Raw genomic sequence first — 14,762 nt, 5'->3', positions numbered from 1 at the left:
TACATGACCGAGTCTGACATCTAACTAACTAACTGTGTGTGTGTGTGTGTGTGTGTGTGTGTGTTTCAGCCGGGCCCGCCGTGTCTCCCTCCGTGTCTCTGCTGGTCTCTGGAGACTCCTCCGCTCTGCTCTGCCTGCTCAGCTCTTACTCTCCACAGGGGGCGACGGTGAGCTGGACGCTGGACGGGTCAGAGGTCACCGAGGGGGTTCAGACCAGCGCAGAGAGCGAGCGGGGCGGTCTCTACAGTCGCAGCAGCGTCCTGAGCCTCAGCAAAGCACGCTGGGAAGGCAGAGAGCGCTTGGTCTGCAGAGGAACACATGCCGGAGCTGCTCACGAGGCCTCGTTCCTCAAGAGCTCCGAGTGCTGATGTTTCTCCAGTGAAGACCAGCGTATCTGAGCGGCACGTGATTTACAGCTCAATACTGAAGCAGTCTGTCAATGTGCTGCCATTGCTGTTCATTCAATAAAGCTTCATCTGAACGCAAGCTTACATGTGTGTGTGACTGCATCATTGATCAGTGTGTCGTTCCTTCAAAGTCCTGCACTAAAGTTTCAGCTGCTTTTGATTGATTGTAATAGTTGAGAACAGCTGCATTCAGCAGTAAATGTCAAATGAAGCTCTTGGGGTTTGAACATGGTCACTGGAGACGAGCGGCTCTATTCTGAGACCATCACAATCACTAAACCTGACAATGCAAATGAGATTTTCACCTCAAACTCACAGTTTCAGTCTTTTACTGGTTCAACGCTCTGAACTGGAACAGTTTCACTTCTGCTGATGGAGGGATGAGACAGTTGTGAAGTTTGAGTGGTAGTTTTATATGATTTATAACTTAATGAGACTCTTCACTGGTAGATACATGTGTGACTGGACTAGAGGTGTAAATCTTTGGGTAGATATATATAATAATGATCTGATTCAATTCACGATTCATAGGAATCTGATTCTTTTCAAAATGGTTCGATTTACTATGAGATTTGATTAGATTTGGCTATATTTAAAACATAACAAAGAGTGCAATGTGCCTATAAAATACCTAGTTATTCCATATTTTATAATTTCAGTAAACTAATCGACATATTCAAATATTATCTGATACATTCAAAGTCTAATATGCAAATATAGAGTCACCTATATCCTAAAACCCATTAAATGCCGTCTACTCTTATAAACAATGATACCAGTATGTAGCGGCAAAAACATTGTTGGGTTTTTCCTGTAACCCCCTGTTAATGTTTCCAACCACCTGGAGAATGCGAGTACCGGGTCAGACTCACAGCCCGAATCCAAGAAAATCCAAGAGTGTTGTTGCTTGAATGATTGTGGATATTTATTGCAAATAAATATAAAGTACAAAACAAAAACTGAGAACTGGTTTAAATGTCTTTAAGCATTCCTTTGTTGCGCTTGGCGTTCAGCTTTCTCACACAGGCCAAGCTTCAGTAGCACAGATCCAGGCCGAGGTCAAAGACTGTATCAGCTGGCACGCCTTCTTCCTCTCTCATGCGCTACACACTCCAACTTATAGGATAGCGCCCTCTCTGGCTGTAGAAGGTGTACCACTCAAATGCAATAGAAAAAACAATTATAAGTAAATTATGAAACCAAAAATAAAACTCAAATGCGGCTCCTACACACCGGCCCCTAATTGTTCTCTATAGAATCAATTATTCAAAATAAATAAAATAAAAAAGGAGCCAGAAATCAAATAATCTCTTAATATTTTTTAGAAATATATGTATATATGTATACATTACATCCCTTATTGGTGATCTTTAAGGAGCACCGGACACTCTTCATTTTCCAGAATTCGGCACAGTTTGGTAATGGGTCTATCAAGGATTGAAGTCTGTGTCTGGAGCTTCACGGATCGGACCAGCCCCTTTTGATCAGGCTTGGTCTCTAGAACTCTTCCTAATGGCCATGACCCTCTAGGAGCAGTGGGGTCAACCACCAGAACAAGATCTCCAACATTCAGGTTCTTCTTCACTACAGTCCATTTTTGCCTTTCCTGGAGTAGAAGAAGATATTCTTTGGTCCATCTATGCCAGAAGAGGTCTGCCATGTACTGGACCTGTTTCCAGCGGCGTCTAGCATAAAGGTCTGATTTCAGAAAGATTCCAGGAGGCATAATGGGCTGAGTTTTCAGCAGGAGAAGGTGGTTTGGGGTCAGCGGTTCTAGGTCGTATGGGTCTGAGGACACTGTGGAGAGAGGACGGTTGTTTAGAATAGCCTCTACTTCACAGAATAGAGTTTGAAGACCCTCGTCATCGATGGACTGTTGATGGAGTGTGGAGTACAGTACATAACGAACAGATCTTATAAGCCTTTCCCAGACTCCACCATGGTGCGATGCAGCTGGTGGATTGAAACTCCACTCGATTCCATCAGGGAGCAGAGCATCCTGGATCTTCAACTTGTCCAGTGTCATCAGAGCTTTCTTGAGCTCCCCTTGAGCACCCACCAAGTTCGTTCCATTGTCAGATCTGATGTGCTTAATCTGCCCCCTTCTGCAAACAAATCTCCTCAAAACGTGAATGCATGAGTCAGTGTCTAATGAGAAAGCTACTTCCAAATGAACAGCTCTGCTAGACATACATGTAAACAGAACTCCATACCTTTTGATGGTGCTTCTTCCTCGCCTCACTTCAATCGGGCCAAAATAGTCCAATCCGACATTGGTAAAGGGAGGGAGGTCAGGTAGGATTCTTTCCAGGGGCAAATCTGCCATTTTTTGCTCACCTGCTTTGCCCTTCACACGTCGACACATGACACATCTTGAGAGCACCTTTCTTGCTAAGGAGTTGGCTTTAATAATCCAATACTTCTTACGGAGCTCTGAGAGCATGTGGTTCCTGCCACTGTGACCACAGCGTTCATGAATGTGTCTTAAAAGAAGAATTGAAATGTGTGAATCTTTGGGCAAGATACAGGGATGTTTAGTTTCATCAGGCATGGCAGATTTATGCATCCGGCCACCTACTCTTAAGATGCCTTCATCTAGCACAGGATCAAGCCTACAGATCCTGCTGCTTCTTTTCACTTTAGGTGGGGTCATTTGCAGTGTTTTAATTTCATCTGGGAACGCTTGCCTCTGAACATAAGAGATAACTGACCTTTCTGCCTGTAAGAGATCTTCCACTGTGAGGAGCTGTCCATCGGGTTTGATCTTGAAAACGAATCGGTTACCTAACGTAACCTCGGTTCTCTCTAGAAGAGGGAACGAGTATTGCGTAAGCTAGCTTACGCTGCGGGAAAGATTCATCTTTGCTGAGATATTGAAGCCAAAAAATTATTTCATAATTTTGTATCCATACACAACGCAGTTCCTCTGCGGCAGACCTAGAGCGGGCTAGCTAGCAGCTCATTGGTTCGCTCAGAGAGAACTGCTTAAGCCTATGGGAGAGCGGGGCTGAACCCGCTTCCAATGAGAGGCGCCCGCGCGCTCATTGCGTCATGACCCGCCAGAATGGGCGTGTCCATGGTGTATATAAGGCGCTCTCCCAGGCTTATATGTTGATTTATTTCAGCGTGAAGCGAAACGCTAGTAGCGCAAGCACGGCCGGGAACGCAATACTCGTTCCCTCTTCTAGAGAGAACCGAGGTTACGTTAGGTAACCGATTCGTTCTCTTACGAGAGGTTCTCTCGTATTGCGTAAGCTAGCTTACGCTGCGGGAACACCTGGCCAACGCCGTGCGCGCTACGAATCCACTCATGAAAAACCCAGGGATATACCGGGGGAATTTCTTAACGTGGAGTGAATGTACAAAGAGGCCGCAGAGCGGGCTCATGAAGTGTACACATAAGCATGTATGGGGCCAGCAGAGCGGGCACATGAAGTGTATAAGCATTACAGGAGAGCACAAGGGGCGAACCGGTTGTGAGGGACCTCCAGAAATGCAGCTTCTTAGAGAGCTGTTCGTCAGACAGCTAGTAATTTTGCCTGCAAGGCGGGAACTTCCAAGTTATAAAACCTGACAAAAGTGGACGGGGAGGCCCATCCCGCGGCCACACAAATGTCATGAATGGAAATTCCACAGGACCATGCCCACGATGAGGCCATGCCTCTAGTGGAGTGCGCCCTGATGCCCAGAGGGCAGGGCAGGCATTTAGATGCGTAAGCAGAGGCGATAGCGTCCACTATCCATCTAGACAGTGTCTGTTTTGAGGCGGCCAGACCCTTGGTGCGCCCCCCAAACGACACGAAAAGCTGCTCAGCGCGTCTGAACGCGGCAGCGCGCGTAGTGTACAATCTCAGAGCCCGCACCGGACAAAGGAGATTGGCATCGCGCTCACTATCGGATGAAGGCAGAGCCGATAGGGAGATAATCTGAGCCCTGAACGGGGTACCAATCGCCTTCGGGACATAGCCATGCCTAGGTTTGAGAATGACAATCGAATCATTCGGTCCAAACTCAAGACACGCGGCGCTGGATGAGAGCGCGTGAAGATCCCCAACGCGTTTAACTGAGGACAGAGCCGTCAGGAAAACGGTTTTGAGCGAGAGGTATTTCAGATCCACAGACTCGAGCGGTTCGAACGGGGGTGCTTTCATAGCTTCAAGGACTATAGAAAGATCCCAAACCGGAACCGACGGGGGCCGCGGAGGGTTCATCCTCTTAGCTCCCCTGAGGAAGCGGATGACTAACTCGTCTTTGCCCAATGACTGAGCGCGTCGGGGTTCCGCGAACGCCGCGACGGCTGCCACATAAACCTTGAGAGTGGAGGGGGACCTGCCCTTGTCCAGCATCTCTTGAAGGAAAACAAGCAAAGACGGCACCTCGCACGACCGTGGGTCCAGCTGTTTGTCGGTGCACCATTTTGAGAACACAGACCATTTAGACGCATAGAGCCTTCTCGTGGAAGGTGCTCTAGCCTGTATGACAGTGTTTCTTACTCCCTCTGGCAAATCAACGAATAGTCGTTGATCACCCATGCATGCAGCGCCCAGCGCTGTGGATGGGGGTGCCAGATCGTGCCGCGAGCTTGAGAGAGGAGATCTGCTCTGACTGGGATGGGCCACGGGGCTGTCTGTGACAGCTGCGTGAGCTCCGGAACCCAATTCTGACTCTCCCAACGCGGGGCTATGAGGAGCACCGAGTGGCGTGTGTCCCTGATCCTCTGAATTACCTGTGGTAACAGAGCGATCGGAGGGAATGCATAGAGCGGGCGGCGAGGCCATTCCTGGGCTAGCGCGTCCTCGCTCTTCGAGAAATATATTGGGCAGTGAGCGTTCTCTTCTGACGCGAAGAGGTCTACTTCTGCTCTGCCGAATAGTCGCCACAGTAACTGGACCGTCTGTGAGTTCAGGGACCATTCTCCTGTGGAGATGAGGTTCCTGGACAGTATGTCTGGACCGTCGTTCAGATGGCCCGGCACGTGCGTCGCTCTGAGCGAGAGCAGGCGGCTCTGAGACCAAACTAGAATGCGGTGCGTCAGTCGACAGAGATTTCTGGATCTGACACCGCCCTGACGGTTGAGATAGGAGACCACGGCCATATTGTCCGAACGGATCAGGACGTGGTGTCCCTGGATGCGCGGGAGAAAGTGCGAGAGCGCGTTCTCGACCGCCAGCATTTCCAGACAGTTTATATGTAATGGGCTTTCCTGAATCGACCAGTGGCCGAAGGCCGGTGAGCCCTCGCAGACTGCACCCCAACCCGTGTTGGATGCATCTGTCGAGATGACTTTTCGGCAGGAAAAGGTCCCCATCGTGACGCCTAGACGAAACCATTCTGCTACTGTCCATGGCTGCAGCGCCGTGAGACACGTTTGCGTAACCCTGATCAGCTGGCGACCCGTGTTCCACGCGCGGTGGGGTACACGGCTGTTCAACCAGAACTGAAGCGGGCGCATGTGCAGAAGGCCCAGCTGAAGTACAGCGGAGGCTGAGGCCATGTAACCCAGCATCCTCTGAAAAGTTTTCAGAGGCCTGCGGGTGCCCATCTGGAACGAGGCGGCTAGACGCTGAACACTGTGCGCGCGCTGTGTAGACAGGCGAGCCGTCATCGTGACCGAGTCCAAATCTATTCCTAGGAAGGAAATCGATTGACTGGGATGAAGGGAGCTCTTTGTCCAGTTGACAGAGAGGCCCAGCGTTTCCAAATGGTCGAGGAGAACTGCGCGGTGCGACAGAAGCTCCGTCTGTGATTGGGCCAAAATCAGCCAGTCGTCCAGATAATTCAGAATGCGCAGCCCCTGGCTTCGCAGGGGGGCGAGCGCCGTATCCATGCACTTCGTGAATGTACGGGGCGCCAGAGATAAGCCGAACGGGAGAACGGCGTATTGATAAACAAGACCCTCGAAGGCGAAACGTAAGAATGGCCTGTGACGGGGATTTATCTGGATCTGAAAATAGGCGTCTTTCAGGTCTAGAGATATGAACCAGTCCCCTTGGCGCACCTGCGCGAGGAGTTTCCTGGTAGTGAGCATCTTGAACGGTCTCTTCATGAGCGCTTTGTTCAAAGACCTGAGATCTAAGATCGGTCTGAGGCCGCCGTCTTTCTTGGGAACCAGAAAATAACGGCCGTAAAACCCCGACTCGGTCATAGATGGCGGGACTCTCTCTATCGCGCCCTTTTGCAACAGCGTCGCAATTTCTGAGCGGAGCGTGCCGGCGGCCAGCGGGCTGACAGAAGATTCGAGCTGCGCGCGCGCACGAGGCGGGCGGCGGCGAAACTGTAGCAGGTAGCCGTTCTTTATAATGCTTAACACCCACGGGGAAATGCCTGGAATGGCTTCCCACGCTTTGGAGCATGCGGCTAGTGGCCGAATGGCTGTATTGCCCTGATTGCTGCACATAGCGGGCTGGACACAGTGTGTGGGCGCGCTTTGAATGTGTGTGGCAACGGGATTTGCACTCAGAGAGGAGTCTATGGGCCGTGACACAGAGCGAGCAGAGAGGGGACACGTGCACGAGCTCGTGGGCGTGTTTATGTTCTCTGATATTAGAGCGGGCTGTGCCCGTTTCATGTGATGGGGCTCTGATAGAGACACGGGATATGTTATGCTTGTGTGTATGGGTGAACACATGATTGTGGGCACATTTTCTACACAACTGGCAAAATTTCTCTTTTTGAGATTTCTCTGGGTAGCCGTAAAAACGGCTTTTTGTCGCTCGCAAGCGGGCTGGGACACCGGCTTGTTTGTGGCGGTCAACACTACAGCAGTCGGCGAAATAACGGGGACTGGCAGAGGGCGAAGCTTTGACGGCGGTCCGGCCGCGGCGGGAGAGCACCGTCGTTTTCTTGACATTGTTAGGCAGACTTCTGATGATCAGGCTTCAGCGTGATCTTGGGTCGCGGCCCACGGGGGGGCGGCGGTCTGCGGCGGCTGTCAGAGCGAGAGCGAGGGCGAGGGCGGCCGCTCTGACTGCGCTGAGTTGTTTGAGTCTGCGGAGGGGGGCGCTGTGATGGGGCTCTGGCGGAGGGCTCGTGAGAGCGGCCCGCTGAAGAGCTAGCGCGGCGGGGTAGAAACAAGTTCATCGCCTGAGAAGCTTTCTGTACTTCAGAAAAGCGATCGACAATTCCCGTGACGGCAGATCCAAACAGGCCCGTCGGGGAGAGGGGCGCGTTGAGAAACGCGGCGCGCTCAGAATCTCCCATGTCGGCGAGCGTGAGCCATAAGTGTCTCTCAGCAACACAAAGGCTGGCCATGCATTTCCCCAGAGCTTGTGCGGCGGCTTTAGTGGCGCGAAGGGCGAGATCCGTAGCACTTCTCAAATCCGTGACGGCGGGGGGGGGTTTTCTACCGCCTTCGGCCCATTCACGGAGAATATCGCTCTGTAACACTTGGAGGACAGACATAGAGTGAAGCGCAGCGGCGGCCTGACCGGCGGCGGCGTAAGCGCGAGCATGAAAGCTCGAGGTCGCTCTGCAAGCCTTCGAAGGAAGCGTGGGTGAAGAACGCCATCTAGCGGAGGGCGGGCAGAGGTGTGTGGCGACCAAGTCCTCGACGGGCGGCATGGCTGCATAGCCTTTCTCGGCGGCTCCGTCCACCGAGCGCAGCGAGGCGGATACATCGGAGCGATTTCTAGCCGAGAGCGGTGCATTCCAGGATTTTGTCAGCTCTGCGTGAAGTTCAGGCAGGAATGGAGCGGCCCGGGTGCACGCGGGGGTCGAGCGCCGATGAAAAAAGCTACCGTCCATTCGGTTCGGGGCCTGCTCGGGTGGAGGAGACCACTCGAGACCGAGGCGTTCGACGGCCTGTGAGAGGAGGCGCATCAGCTCCTCTTCTATCCCGGCGCGGGTCCCCGTCGACTCTCTCGCGGATCCGAGAGATGACCAGTCTTCACTGTCAGAAGCGAGCAGTGAACAGGAGTCCTTCTCCTCCGCGGCGTCATCGGAAACAACAGAGCGGCCACTCGGCGGCAACTGAATGTCCGGCAGGGGCGGGGAGGGAGAGCGGGAAGCGGGAGGCGGCGGCGGCGGCCCGCATGTTTCCGCTGGGGGCTCCGGCGGCCTTTGAGAGCGGCGTTTCTTTTTACGCGGCGAGAGAATAGGCGGCGCGGGAGCGGTTTTCACTGCCAGAAGTCGTGCCCGCAGGGACGATAACGGCAGGCTTTCACAGAGGTCGCATCCTCCATCAGCGAGGGCGAGTTCTGCATGCTCGAGTCCCAAGCAGAGAGCGCAGATGACATGGCGGTCTCCGTCCTCGAGACGAGCGCGGCAAGAGCCGCAGGAAAAACGAGACATCTTTAAAAAGACGCTCGGCTCTTTTAGAAATAGAGAAAGGATACAATCGTCGGATGGCCTAGCTTGCTGGGCGGCTGAAGGTGGCGAAGACGGCCGGCTTCTTCAGGGTCCTTGAGCTCGCTAGAGGATGCCTTCTTCGACGGCGATGGCTTTTCTCAGGAACAGCAGAAGCGTGCAGCTTGCTGAAGATGAAATGAATCAACATATAAGCCTGGGAGAGCGCCTTATATACACCATGGACACGCCCATTCTGGCGGGTCATGACGCAATGAGCGCGCGGGCGCCTCTCATTGGAAGCGGGTTCAGCCCCGCTCTCCCATAGGCTTAAGCAGTTCTCTCTGAGCGAACCAATGAGCTGCTAGCTAGCCCGCTCTAGGTCTGCCGCAGAGGAACTGCGTTGTGTATGGATACAAAATTATGAAATAATTTTTTGGCTTCAATATCTCAGCAAAGATGAATCTTTCCCGCAGCGTAAGCTAGCTTACGCAATACGAGAGAACCTCTCGTAAGAGAACCTCAAGTTTTGGGCTCCCCTTTTTGCTGTGGGAGCGGGTAGTGACTTGACAGGATGGGAAGCCCTTTTGTTTTTTGATTCTCAGTATCAAGGCCTTTTTCAGTTTGATGTACCATGCCGCTGCTTTAATTAGCCTAATCCAATTTGAAAAGTATGAAATAAGCTGGTTTGTGGGTGTTTCAGTGTTTACCACTGTTGTAAACACAGTAGTGTTTCTCCTGACCTCTGGATCATCCTGTAACACTGAGCCCAATGCCTCCACCTCTAACCAACTTTCCTCAGGTTTCCATAGGAACTCTGGACCATGTATCCATCTCCTTTGTTCCATGAATTTACCTGCACTTAATCCTCTCGAGGAATCATCCGCTGGATTGTCTTGACTTCTTGTGTATCTCCATTGGGAACGCTCCGAGTTATCCCGAATCAGCGAGACCCTGTTGGCTACATATGTTTTAAATCTTGCAGTGTCACTTCTAATGTACTTAAGTACGGTTTGGCTGTCAGTCCAGAAAACGGAGGGCTTTAAGGGTAGATGTAGTTCTCTCCTTAGCATTTTGTCCACTTTTACCAACAATGCTGCAGCGGCCAGCTCCAGACGTGGTACTGTGATGTTCTTTAAAGGTAGGACTCTGGACTTTCCCATGAGAAAAGTGACATGTATACTGTCCTGTTCATTAGCTTGTCTAATGTAGCTCACTGAGCCATAGCCATTCTCACTGGCGTCAGCAAAGTGGTGTAGTTCTGCGCACTTTGCTGTTCCATAGCCTTTTGGTTTCAAACAACGTGCAACACTGAAGCTTTTTATTCTCTCTAAACTGTTTGTCCATCCTTCCCACCTGTCTACTACAGCTTGGGGCAAAGGTTCGTCCCATCCAAAGCCTCTCTGGCAGAGCTCCTGTAGCAACTGCTTGGCTGGGAGAATGAGAGGAGCAAGAAAACCGAGGGGATCAAAAATGGAACTGTTGTGGCAAAAATTCATCTCAAGCAAACATCACTGCGTAAGAGACACTCAGAGTCAAATTATATAAAATAGAAGAATTTATTCTTGCAAGAATAGGAGCAGTCTAATACACAGTTGTTACCCTGTGCAGAAGAGTGACACACCCCCAGACAGACTGAACTAGCTTTTATCTTAGTTTCAAGGCCTTCTTCCCCCCAGAGCCTTCCTCCCAGTAGTTTTCCATAGACGTCACTAGTTGGCCCCATAGGCCCCCCTGCACCCAAAATGGCCTTCTGACATCTAGGTCAGAGGTCCTTGTTCGTCTGTTCTCTGGAGTGTCTCCCTCTTCTGCCTCCCCAGGTACATAAACAGAATCTTCTCTCACTACAAGTGAGAGACACACATGTGACATTCTTTGAATCATCTATATTTTACACATTGAATAGGTTCTCTCTCTTATGATATCTGTTAGGGATCAATGACTATTAAAATTTCCACAACAGAACTTACAACAGAAAGTATGCCTCTGCGGGTATGTGGCTTCTGGCTTACATTGATGTTAAACTGGAAATGGTCAGAGTCCACACACCACTGCAATCCCAGGGCTCTTTCCATTGGTAGGCTGTCTTTGTCAAGATCCAGTGTTTTGATGTCTTTTGCCCATTTTTCTTTTGGAATGGATGCTAGAACTACCCGATTATTGCTGACCCATTGAGTCAGCTGGAATCCACCTTTGTAGCATAGTGCAGTGAGGTCTTTTACTAGCTGGATGGCTTCAGACTCTTCAACCACGGATTTGACACAATCATCCACATAAAAGTTGTGCCGGATAGTTTCAGCTACATGAAGGGGAAAACAGCTTTCATTGTCATCAGCAGTTTTTTGTAATGCAAAACTTGCACAACTTGGGGAGGACACTGCACCAAATATGTGCACAAGCATACGGTATTCCTTTGGGTTTTGACTGGTGTCACCCAATGGCCACCACAGAAAGCGCAAGTAGTCCACACCTGATTTCTCTACTCCCACCTGATGGAACATTGACTTAACGTCAGCCATAATTCCAATGGGTTCCTTACGGAATCTCCAAATGACTCCGACAAGAGAATTAGTCAGATCAGGACCCTGTAGTAGCTCTGTGTTGAGGGATACACCTCTGTAAGTAGCTGCACAATCAAACACCACTCTAAGTTTCTTCTTTTTGGGGTGATATACTCCGTGATGTGGTATGTACCATACCTTTCCAGGTGCCTGTGTGAGTTCTTCCTCTGGGACCTCCTCTGCATAATGATTTTCAAAGATGTCATTGATAAAGGCAACATATGCTTGCTTGTATTGCTCATCTTTTTTCATTTTCCTTTTCAGAGTTTGGAGGCGCTGTTCTGCAACTTGCCGATTGTTAGGCATGCAGACAACAGTTTTCCTAAAAGGCAACTTCAAATAGTAATGTCCATCTTGTAAGACTGCCTCATTGGCTATCTCTACAAACCTTCTGTCCTCAACTGACATTTCGGTCTTCTCCTCAGATGCTACCTCACTGAATTCCTGATTATACTGTGAGATCAGAAGTTGTTCTAGATTTGTAACGGATATCCTATTCACCGTCACATTCTCTGCACTGCCATCAGCACTTCTCAGTGGCCCGTTTACAACCCACCCCAATAAGGTTTTAACTGCGTAGGGGCCCCCACCTTGACTATTAACAACCTCCCATGGTTCTATGCACTTTGGAGCATTTGTACCAATCAACAGCTCCACCTTTGAATTAATGCTGGGAAGTTTGACTCGACTTAGATACTTCCATTGTGCTAAGTCTTTCTGCTTGGGAATGCTGTTTGTGGTAACTGGCATTTCCTTTTGAGTGAAGAGATCAGGAAGAGGTAAGAAGTTATTGTTGTCCAGCGCTGAAACTTCAATTTCAGAGACAACATAAGTTGGAACAGTTTTTTCTTGATTCATTGTGCGTAGAAGAATGTGTGTTTTTCTTCCTTTCAGATTGAGCCGAAACATAAGATCCTCGGAGCAGAAAGTGGCTGAGGATCCAGGGTCCAGGAGAGCATACACCTGTAAGACTTGGCTGCCCTTTGCTGCCTTAACCTGAACTGGGACAATGGACAGCACATTCTCTTGGTCTCCGGCCCCTATATGACCACATAATCCTGCTGATGCATTGCCTGTAACATCAGAGGATCTTTCTGCCTTTTTGATAATACTATCTTTGGCCTCAATATGTAGGACACTAGGGTGAGCTTGCTTACATACCTTACAGCTGAGGCGCCTTTTGCAGTCTCTGCTAATATGGCCCGTGGAGAGACATCCAAAGCATATGCCTTTGGTCTTTATAAAACTGAGCTTGTCTCTATGTATTATCTTTAAAAAGTCTTTACACATGTCCAATGTGTGTCTTGAGCTACAGAAGGGGCAAGAAAGATCAAACTTTTGCTTTTGGGCAATAGCTATACTAGTGGCAAAACTACTGCCAGATGACTTTGAGGCCTGTGGTTTGACTGGGGACCTAGCTTTTCCTCTACTAGCTGACTGATCTTGAAGATCACCAAATACTGGATCAGCTGCTATGCGAGCTTGTTCTTCAATAAAGCTGACTAGATCCACAATCCTTACCCTACGACTACGTTGTTCTTGTAGCTCATAAGCCTTGTTACGCCATCTCTCCCGAAGCTTGTATGGTAGCTTGAGCACAATGCTTCTCATATTGGATATTGTTTCCAGCTCCTCCATATATTCCATTTCCTCCATAGCATTGCAGCAGCTCCTAAGGAACATGGCATAATCCTGTAGCGATTTAAAATCCTCAGATTTTATTTGAGACCAGGATAGGGCTTTTTCCAAGTAAGCACAAGAGATCTTGTATTCGTTTCCAAAATTTTCCTTTAGCAACTCCTTTGCTCTCTTGTAGCCTCTATCTTGTGACAAGTACTCACAACTCTTGACTAGCCTTTGTGCTAGACCTCTTGTATATTGAATAAGAAACTGCAATCTATCTTTATTGTTATCGGTTTTGCTTTCAACCATATTTTCAAAGGAGTGAATGAACGACTTGTACTCAAGAACTTGTCCATCAAAGAGTGGAATGCTACCTTGTGGTAGCGTAGACAGAAGTTGCTGTTTCATAAGAATCCTTGTTAATTCACTCTGCTTTTCCAGAATTTTAATCATGTGGCTTTCCTGTGCCGAACTGGGTGTAGGAATTTGCCCTTGAGGTACAGGTACAGTGGACTGATCAGCTGGGAGTGACCTTGCTTGCTGGGGACTGACAGGGGGAATACTGTGAGCTGAGGTCTGCTGTAGTTGTGACCGGATATCCCTGCTAGTTCTGGGCTGCAAGTCAGGTCTGCTGTGATATGTACCTGGGCCTGTTGTTGTAGGAAATTGAACCTGAACACCTGGCCTGGTTTTAACTACTGGAGACGTCCTTTCATGGACATCAAGTGGGCTATCTAGCTTTTCATCCAATGGTACATTTGTCACTGTTGATTTTGTCTTCACTTCATTTGCTTCTGCACCCAACAAAGGCATCTGAACTGTGACATCAGAGTGGGCAGGTTTATTCATTTCTATTTCAGCTTCTTTCAGATAATTAATTTTTGCAGTAGTGGCTTCAATTTCAGAATGCAACTCTAAAGTTTCTCTCTTTTTTCTTAGAATATGCTCCTGCTCCTCAATTGCATGCCTTTCTTGCAGCTTTGCAGCTTTAGCCATTAAAGCTACTCTCTCTGCTTCTGCACTGATGCGCAATGACACAGACGATCCACGTGATCCCAATGATTGCGCATCAGTATCAGTATCACAATCTCCTATTTGGGTGACAGAAGAGGTGGCTTCACCTATGGCTTGGGAACCTGGGTTTTCTATAGCTGAAATCCAATTTTCAACGTTAGCCATAAAAGCCGTTATCTGTACATATCTAGGCTGATACCATGTTTCGTGGTCTTCTTGATTTGCTTCCTCATCCAACATTTCACTATAGGAGGCATGCACGGCTTTGAACTCTCCAAGAAATTCATTAAACTTAATCATGTTTTTTTTAACTTCATCCAGAAATTCCGGACTAGTCATTAAATCATTCACAATGTTCATTCTCCGTGTTACATGTGACATTTTTCCTCCTCTAGACGAGCGCAATTGCGCGACAGTTTCATTCATGTCTCTTCCAGGAGTTATTTCTTCCTCGTTAGAATCAGCCATTATTCTCAAAAAAAACCTTCCCAAAAATCTCAGAAAGTTTTTATCTTACTTCAATCAATGCAAAAGTTTTCAAAAAATGAAGAAAGCAGTTCGTATTCTTTGCAAAAATCAACATCTCGTTGCATTTCATTTGTTCCAATTTGGCTGTGTTTTCACAACGACAAACTGCTTTTCACCGCTTTTAATTACTTGTCACAGTTCACCAACTCAACAATCCTGCGGTGAGATTGGTTTCCATATTCTTTAAAAATTATAGACTTTGAAAGCACATACCTCAATCAAAGTGTTTCTTTGTTTGGCTTGCCACGCTTAGACCGATGTTTGCTTCGTCTTCCTCACGTAGTTTCAACATAAATCCTTTTTTGATCAATTCACAGCTAGTCTTTGACGAAATGTAGCGGCAAAA

General features: G+C 48.8%; 2 gene segments (V, D, J or C); one reads left to right on the top strand and one right to left on the bottom strand.

Moving 5' to 3' along the window:
• The window catches only part of LOC130096939 (Ig kappa chain V-III region MOPC 63-like), a 64,248-nt gene extending 63,764 nt beyond the window's left edge, over positions 1-484 (top strand). Inside the window, 1 exon segment of the V gene segment in view lies at positions 70-484. Within this exon segment, the coding sequence occupies positions 70-368 (299 nt within the window).
• LOC130096940 (Ig kappa chain V-III region MOPC 63-like) overlaps positions 1-14,762 on the bottom strand; it is a 158,100-nt gene that overhangs the window by 69,567 nt on the left and 73,771 nt on the right.

Source organism: Rhinichthys klamathensis, unplaced genomic scaffold, assembly GCF_029890125.1.
Source record: "Rhinichthys klamathensis goyatoka isolate OS25496 unplaced genomic scaffold, OSU_Roscu_1.1 h1tg000209l_1, whole genome shotgun sequence".
Lineage (NCBI taxonomy): Eukaryota > Metazoa > Chordata > Actinopteri > Cypriniformes > Leuciscidae > Rhinichthys > Rhinichthys klamathensis.
Note: the sequence above shows the minus strand (reverse complement) of the source record. Positions and strands in the feature narration are given on the sequence as shown.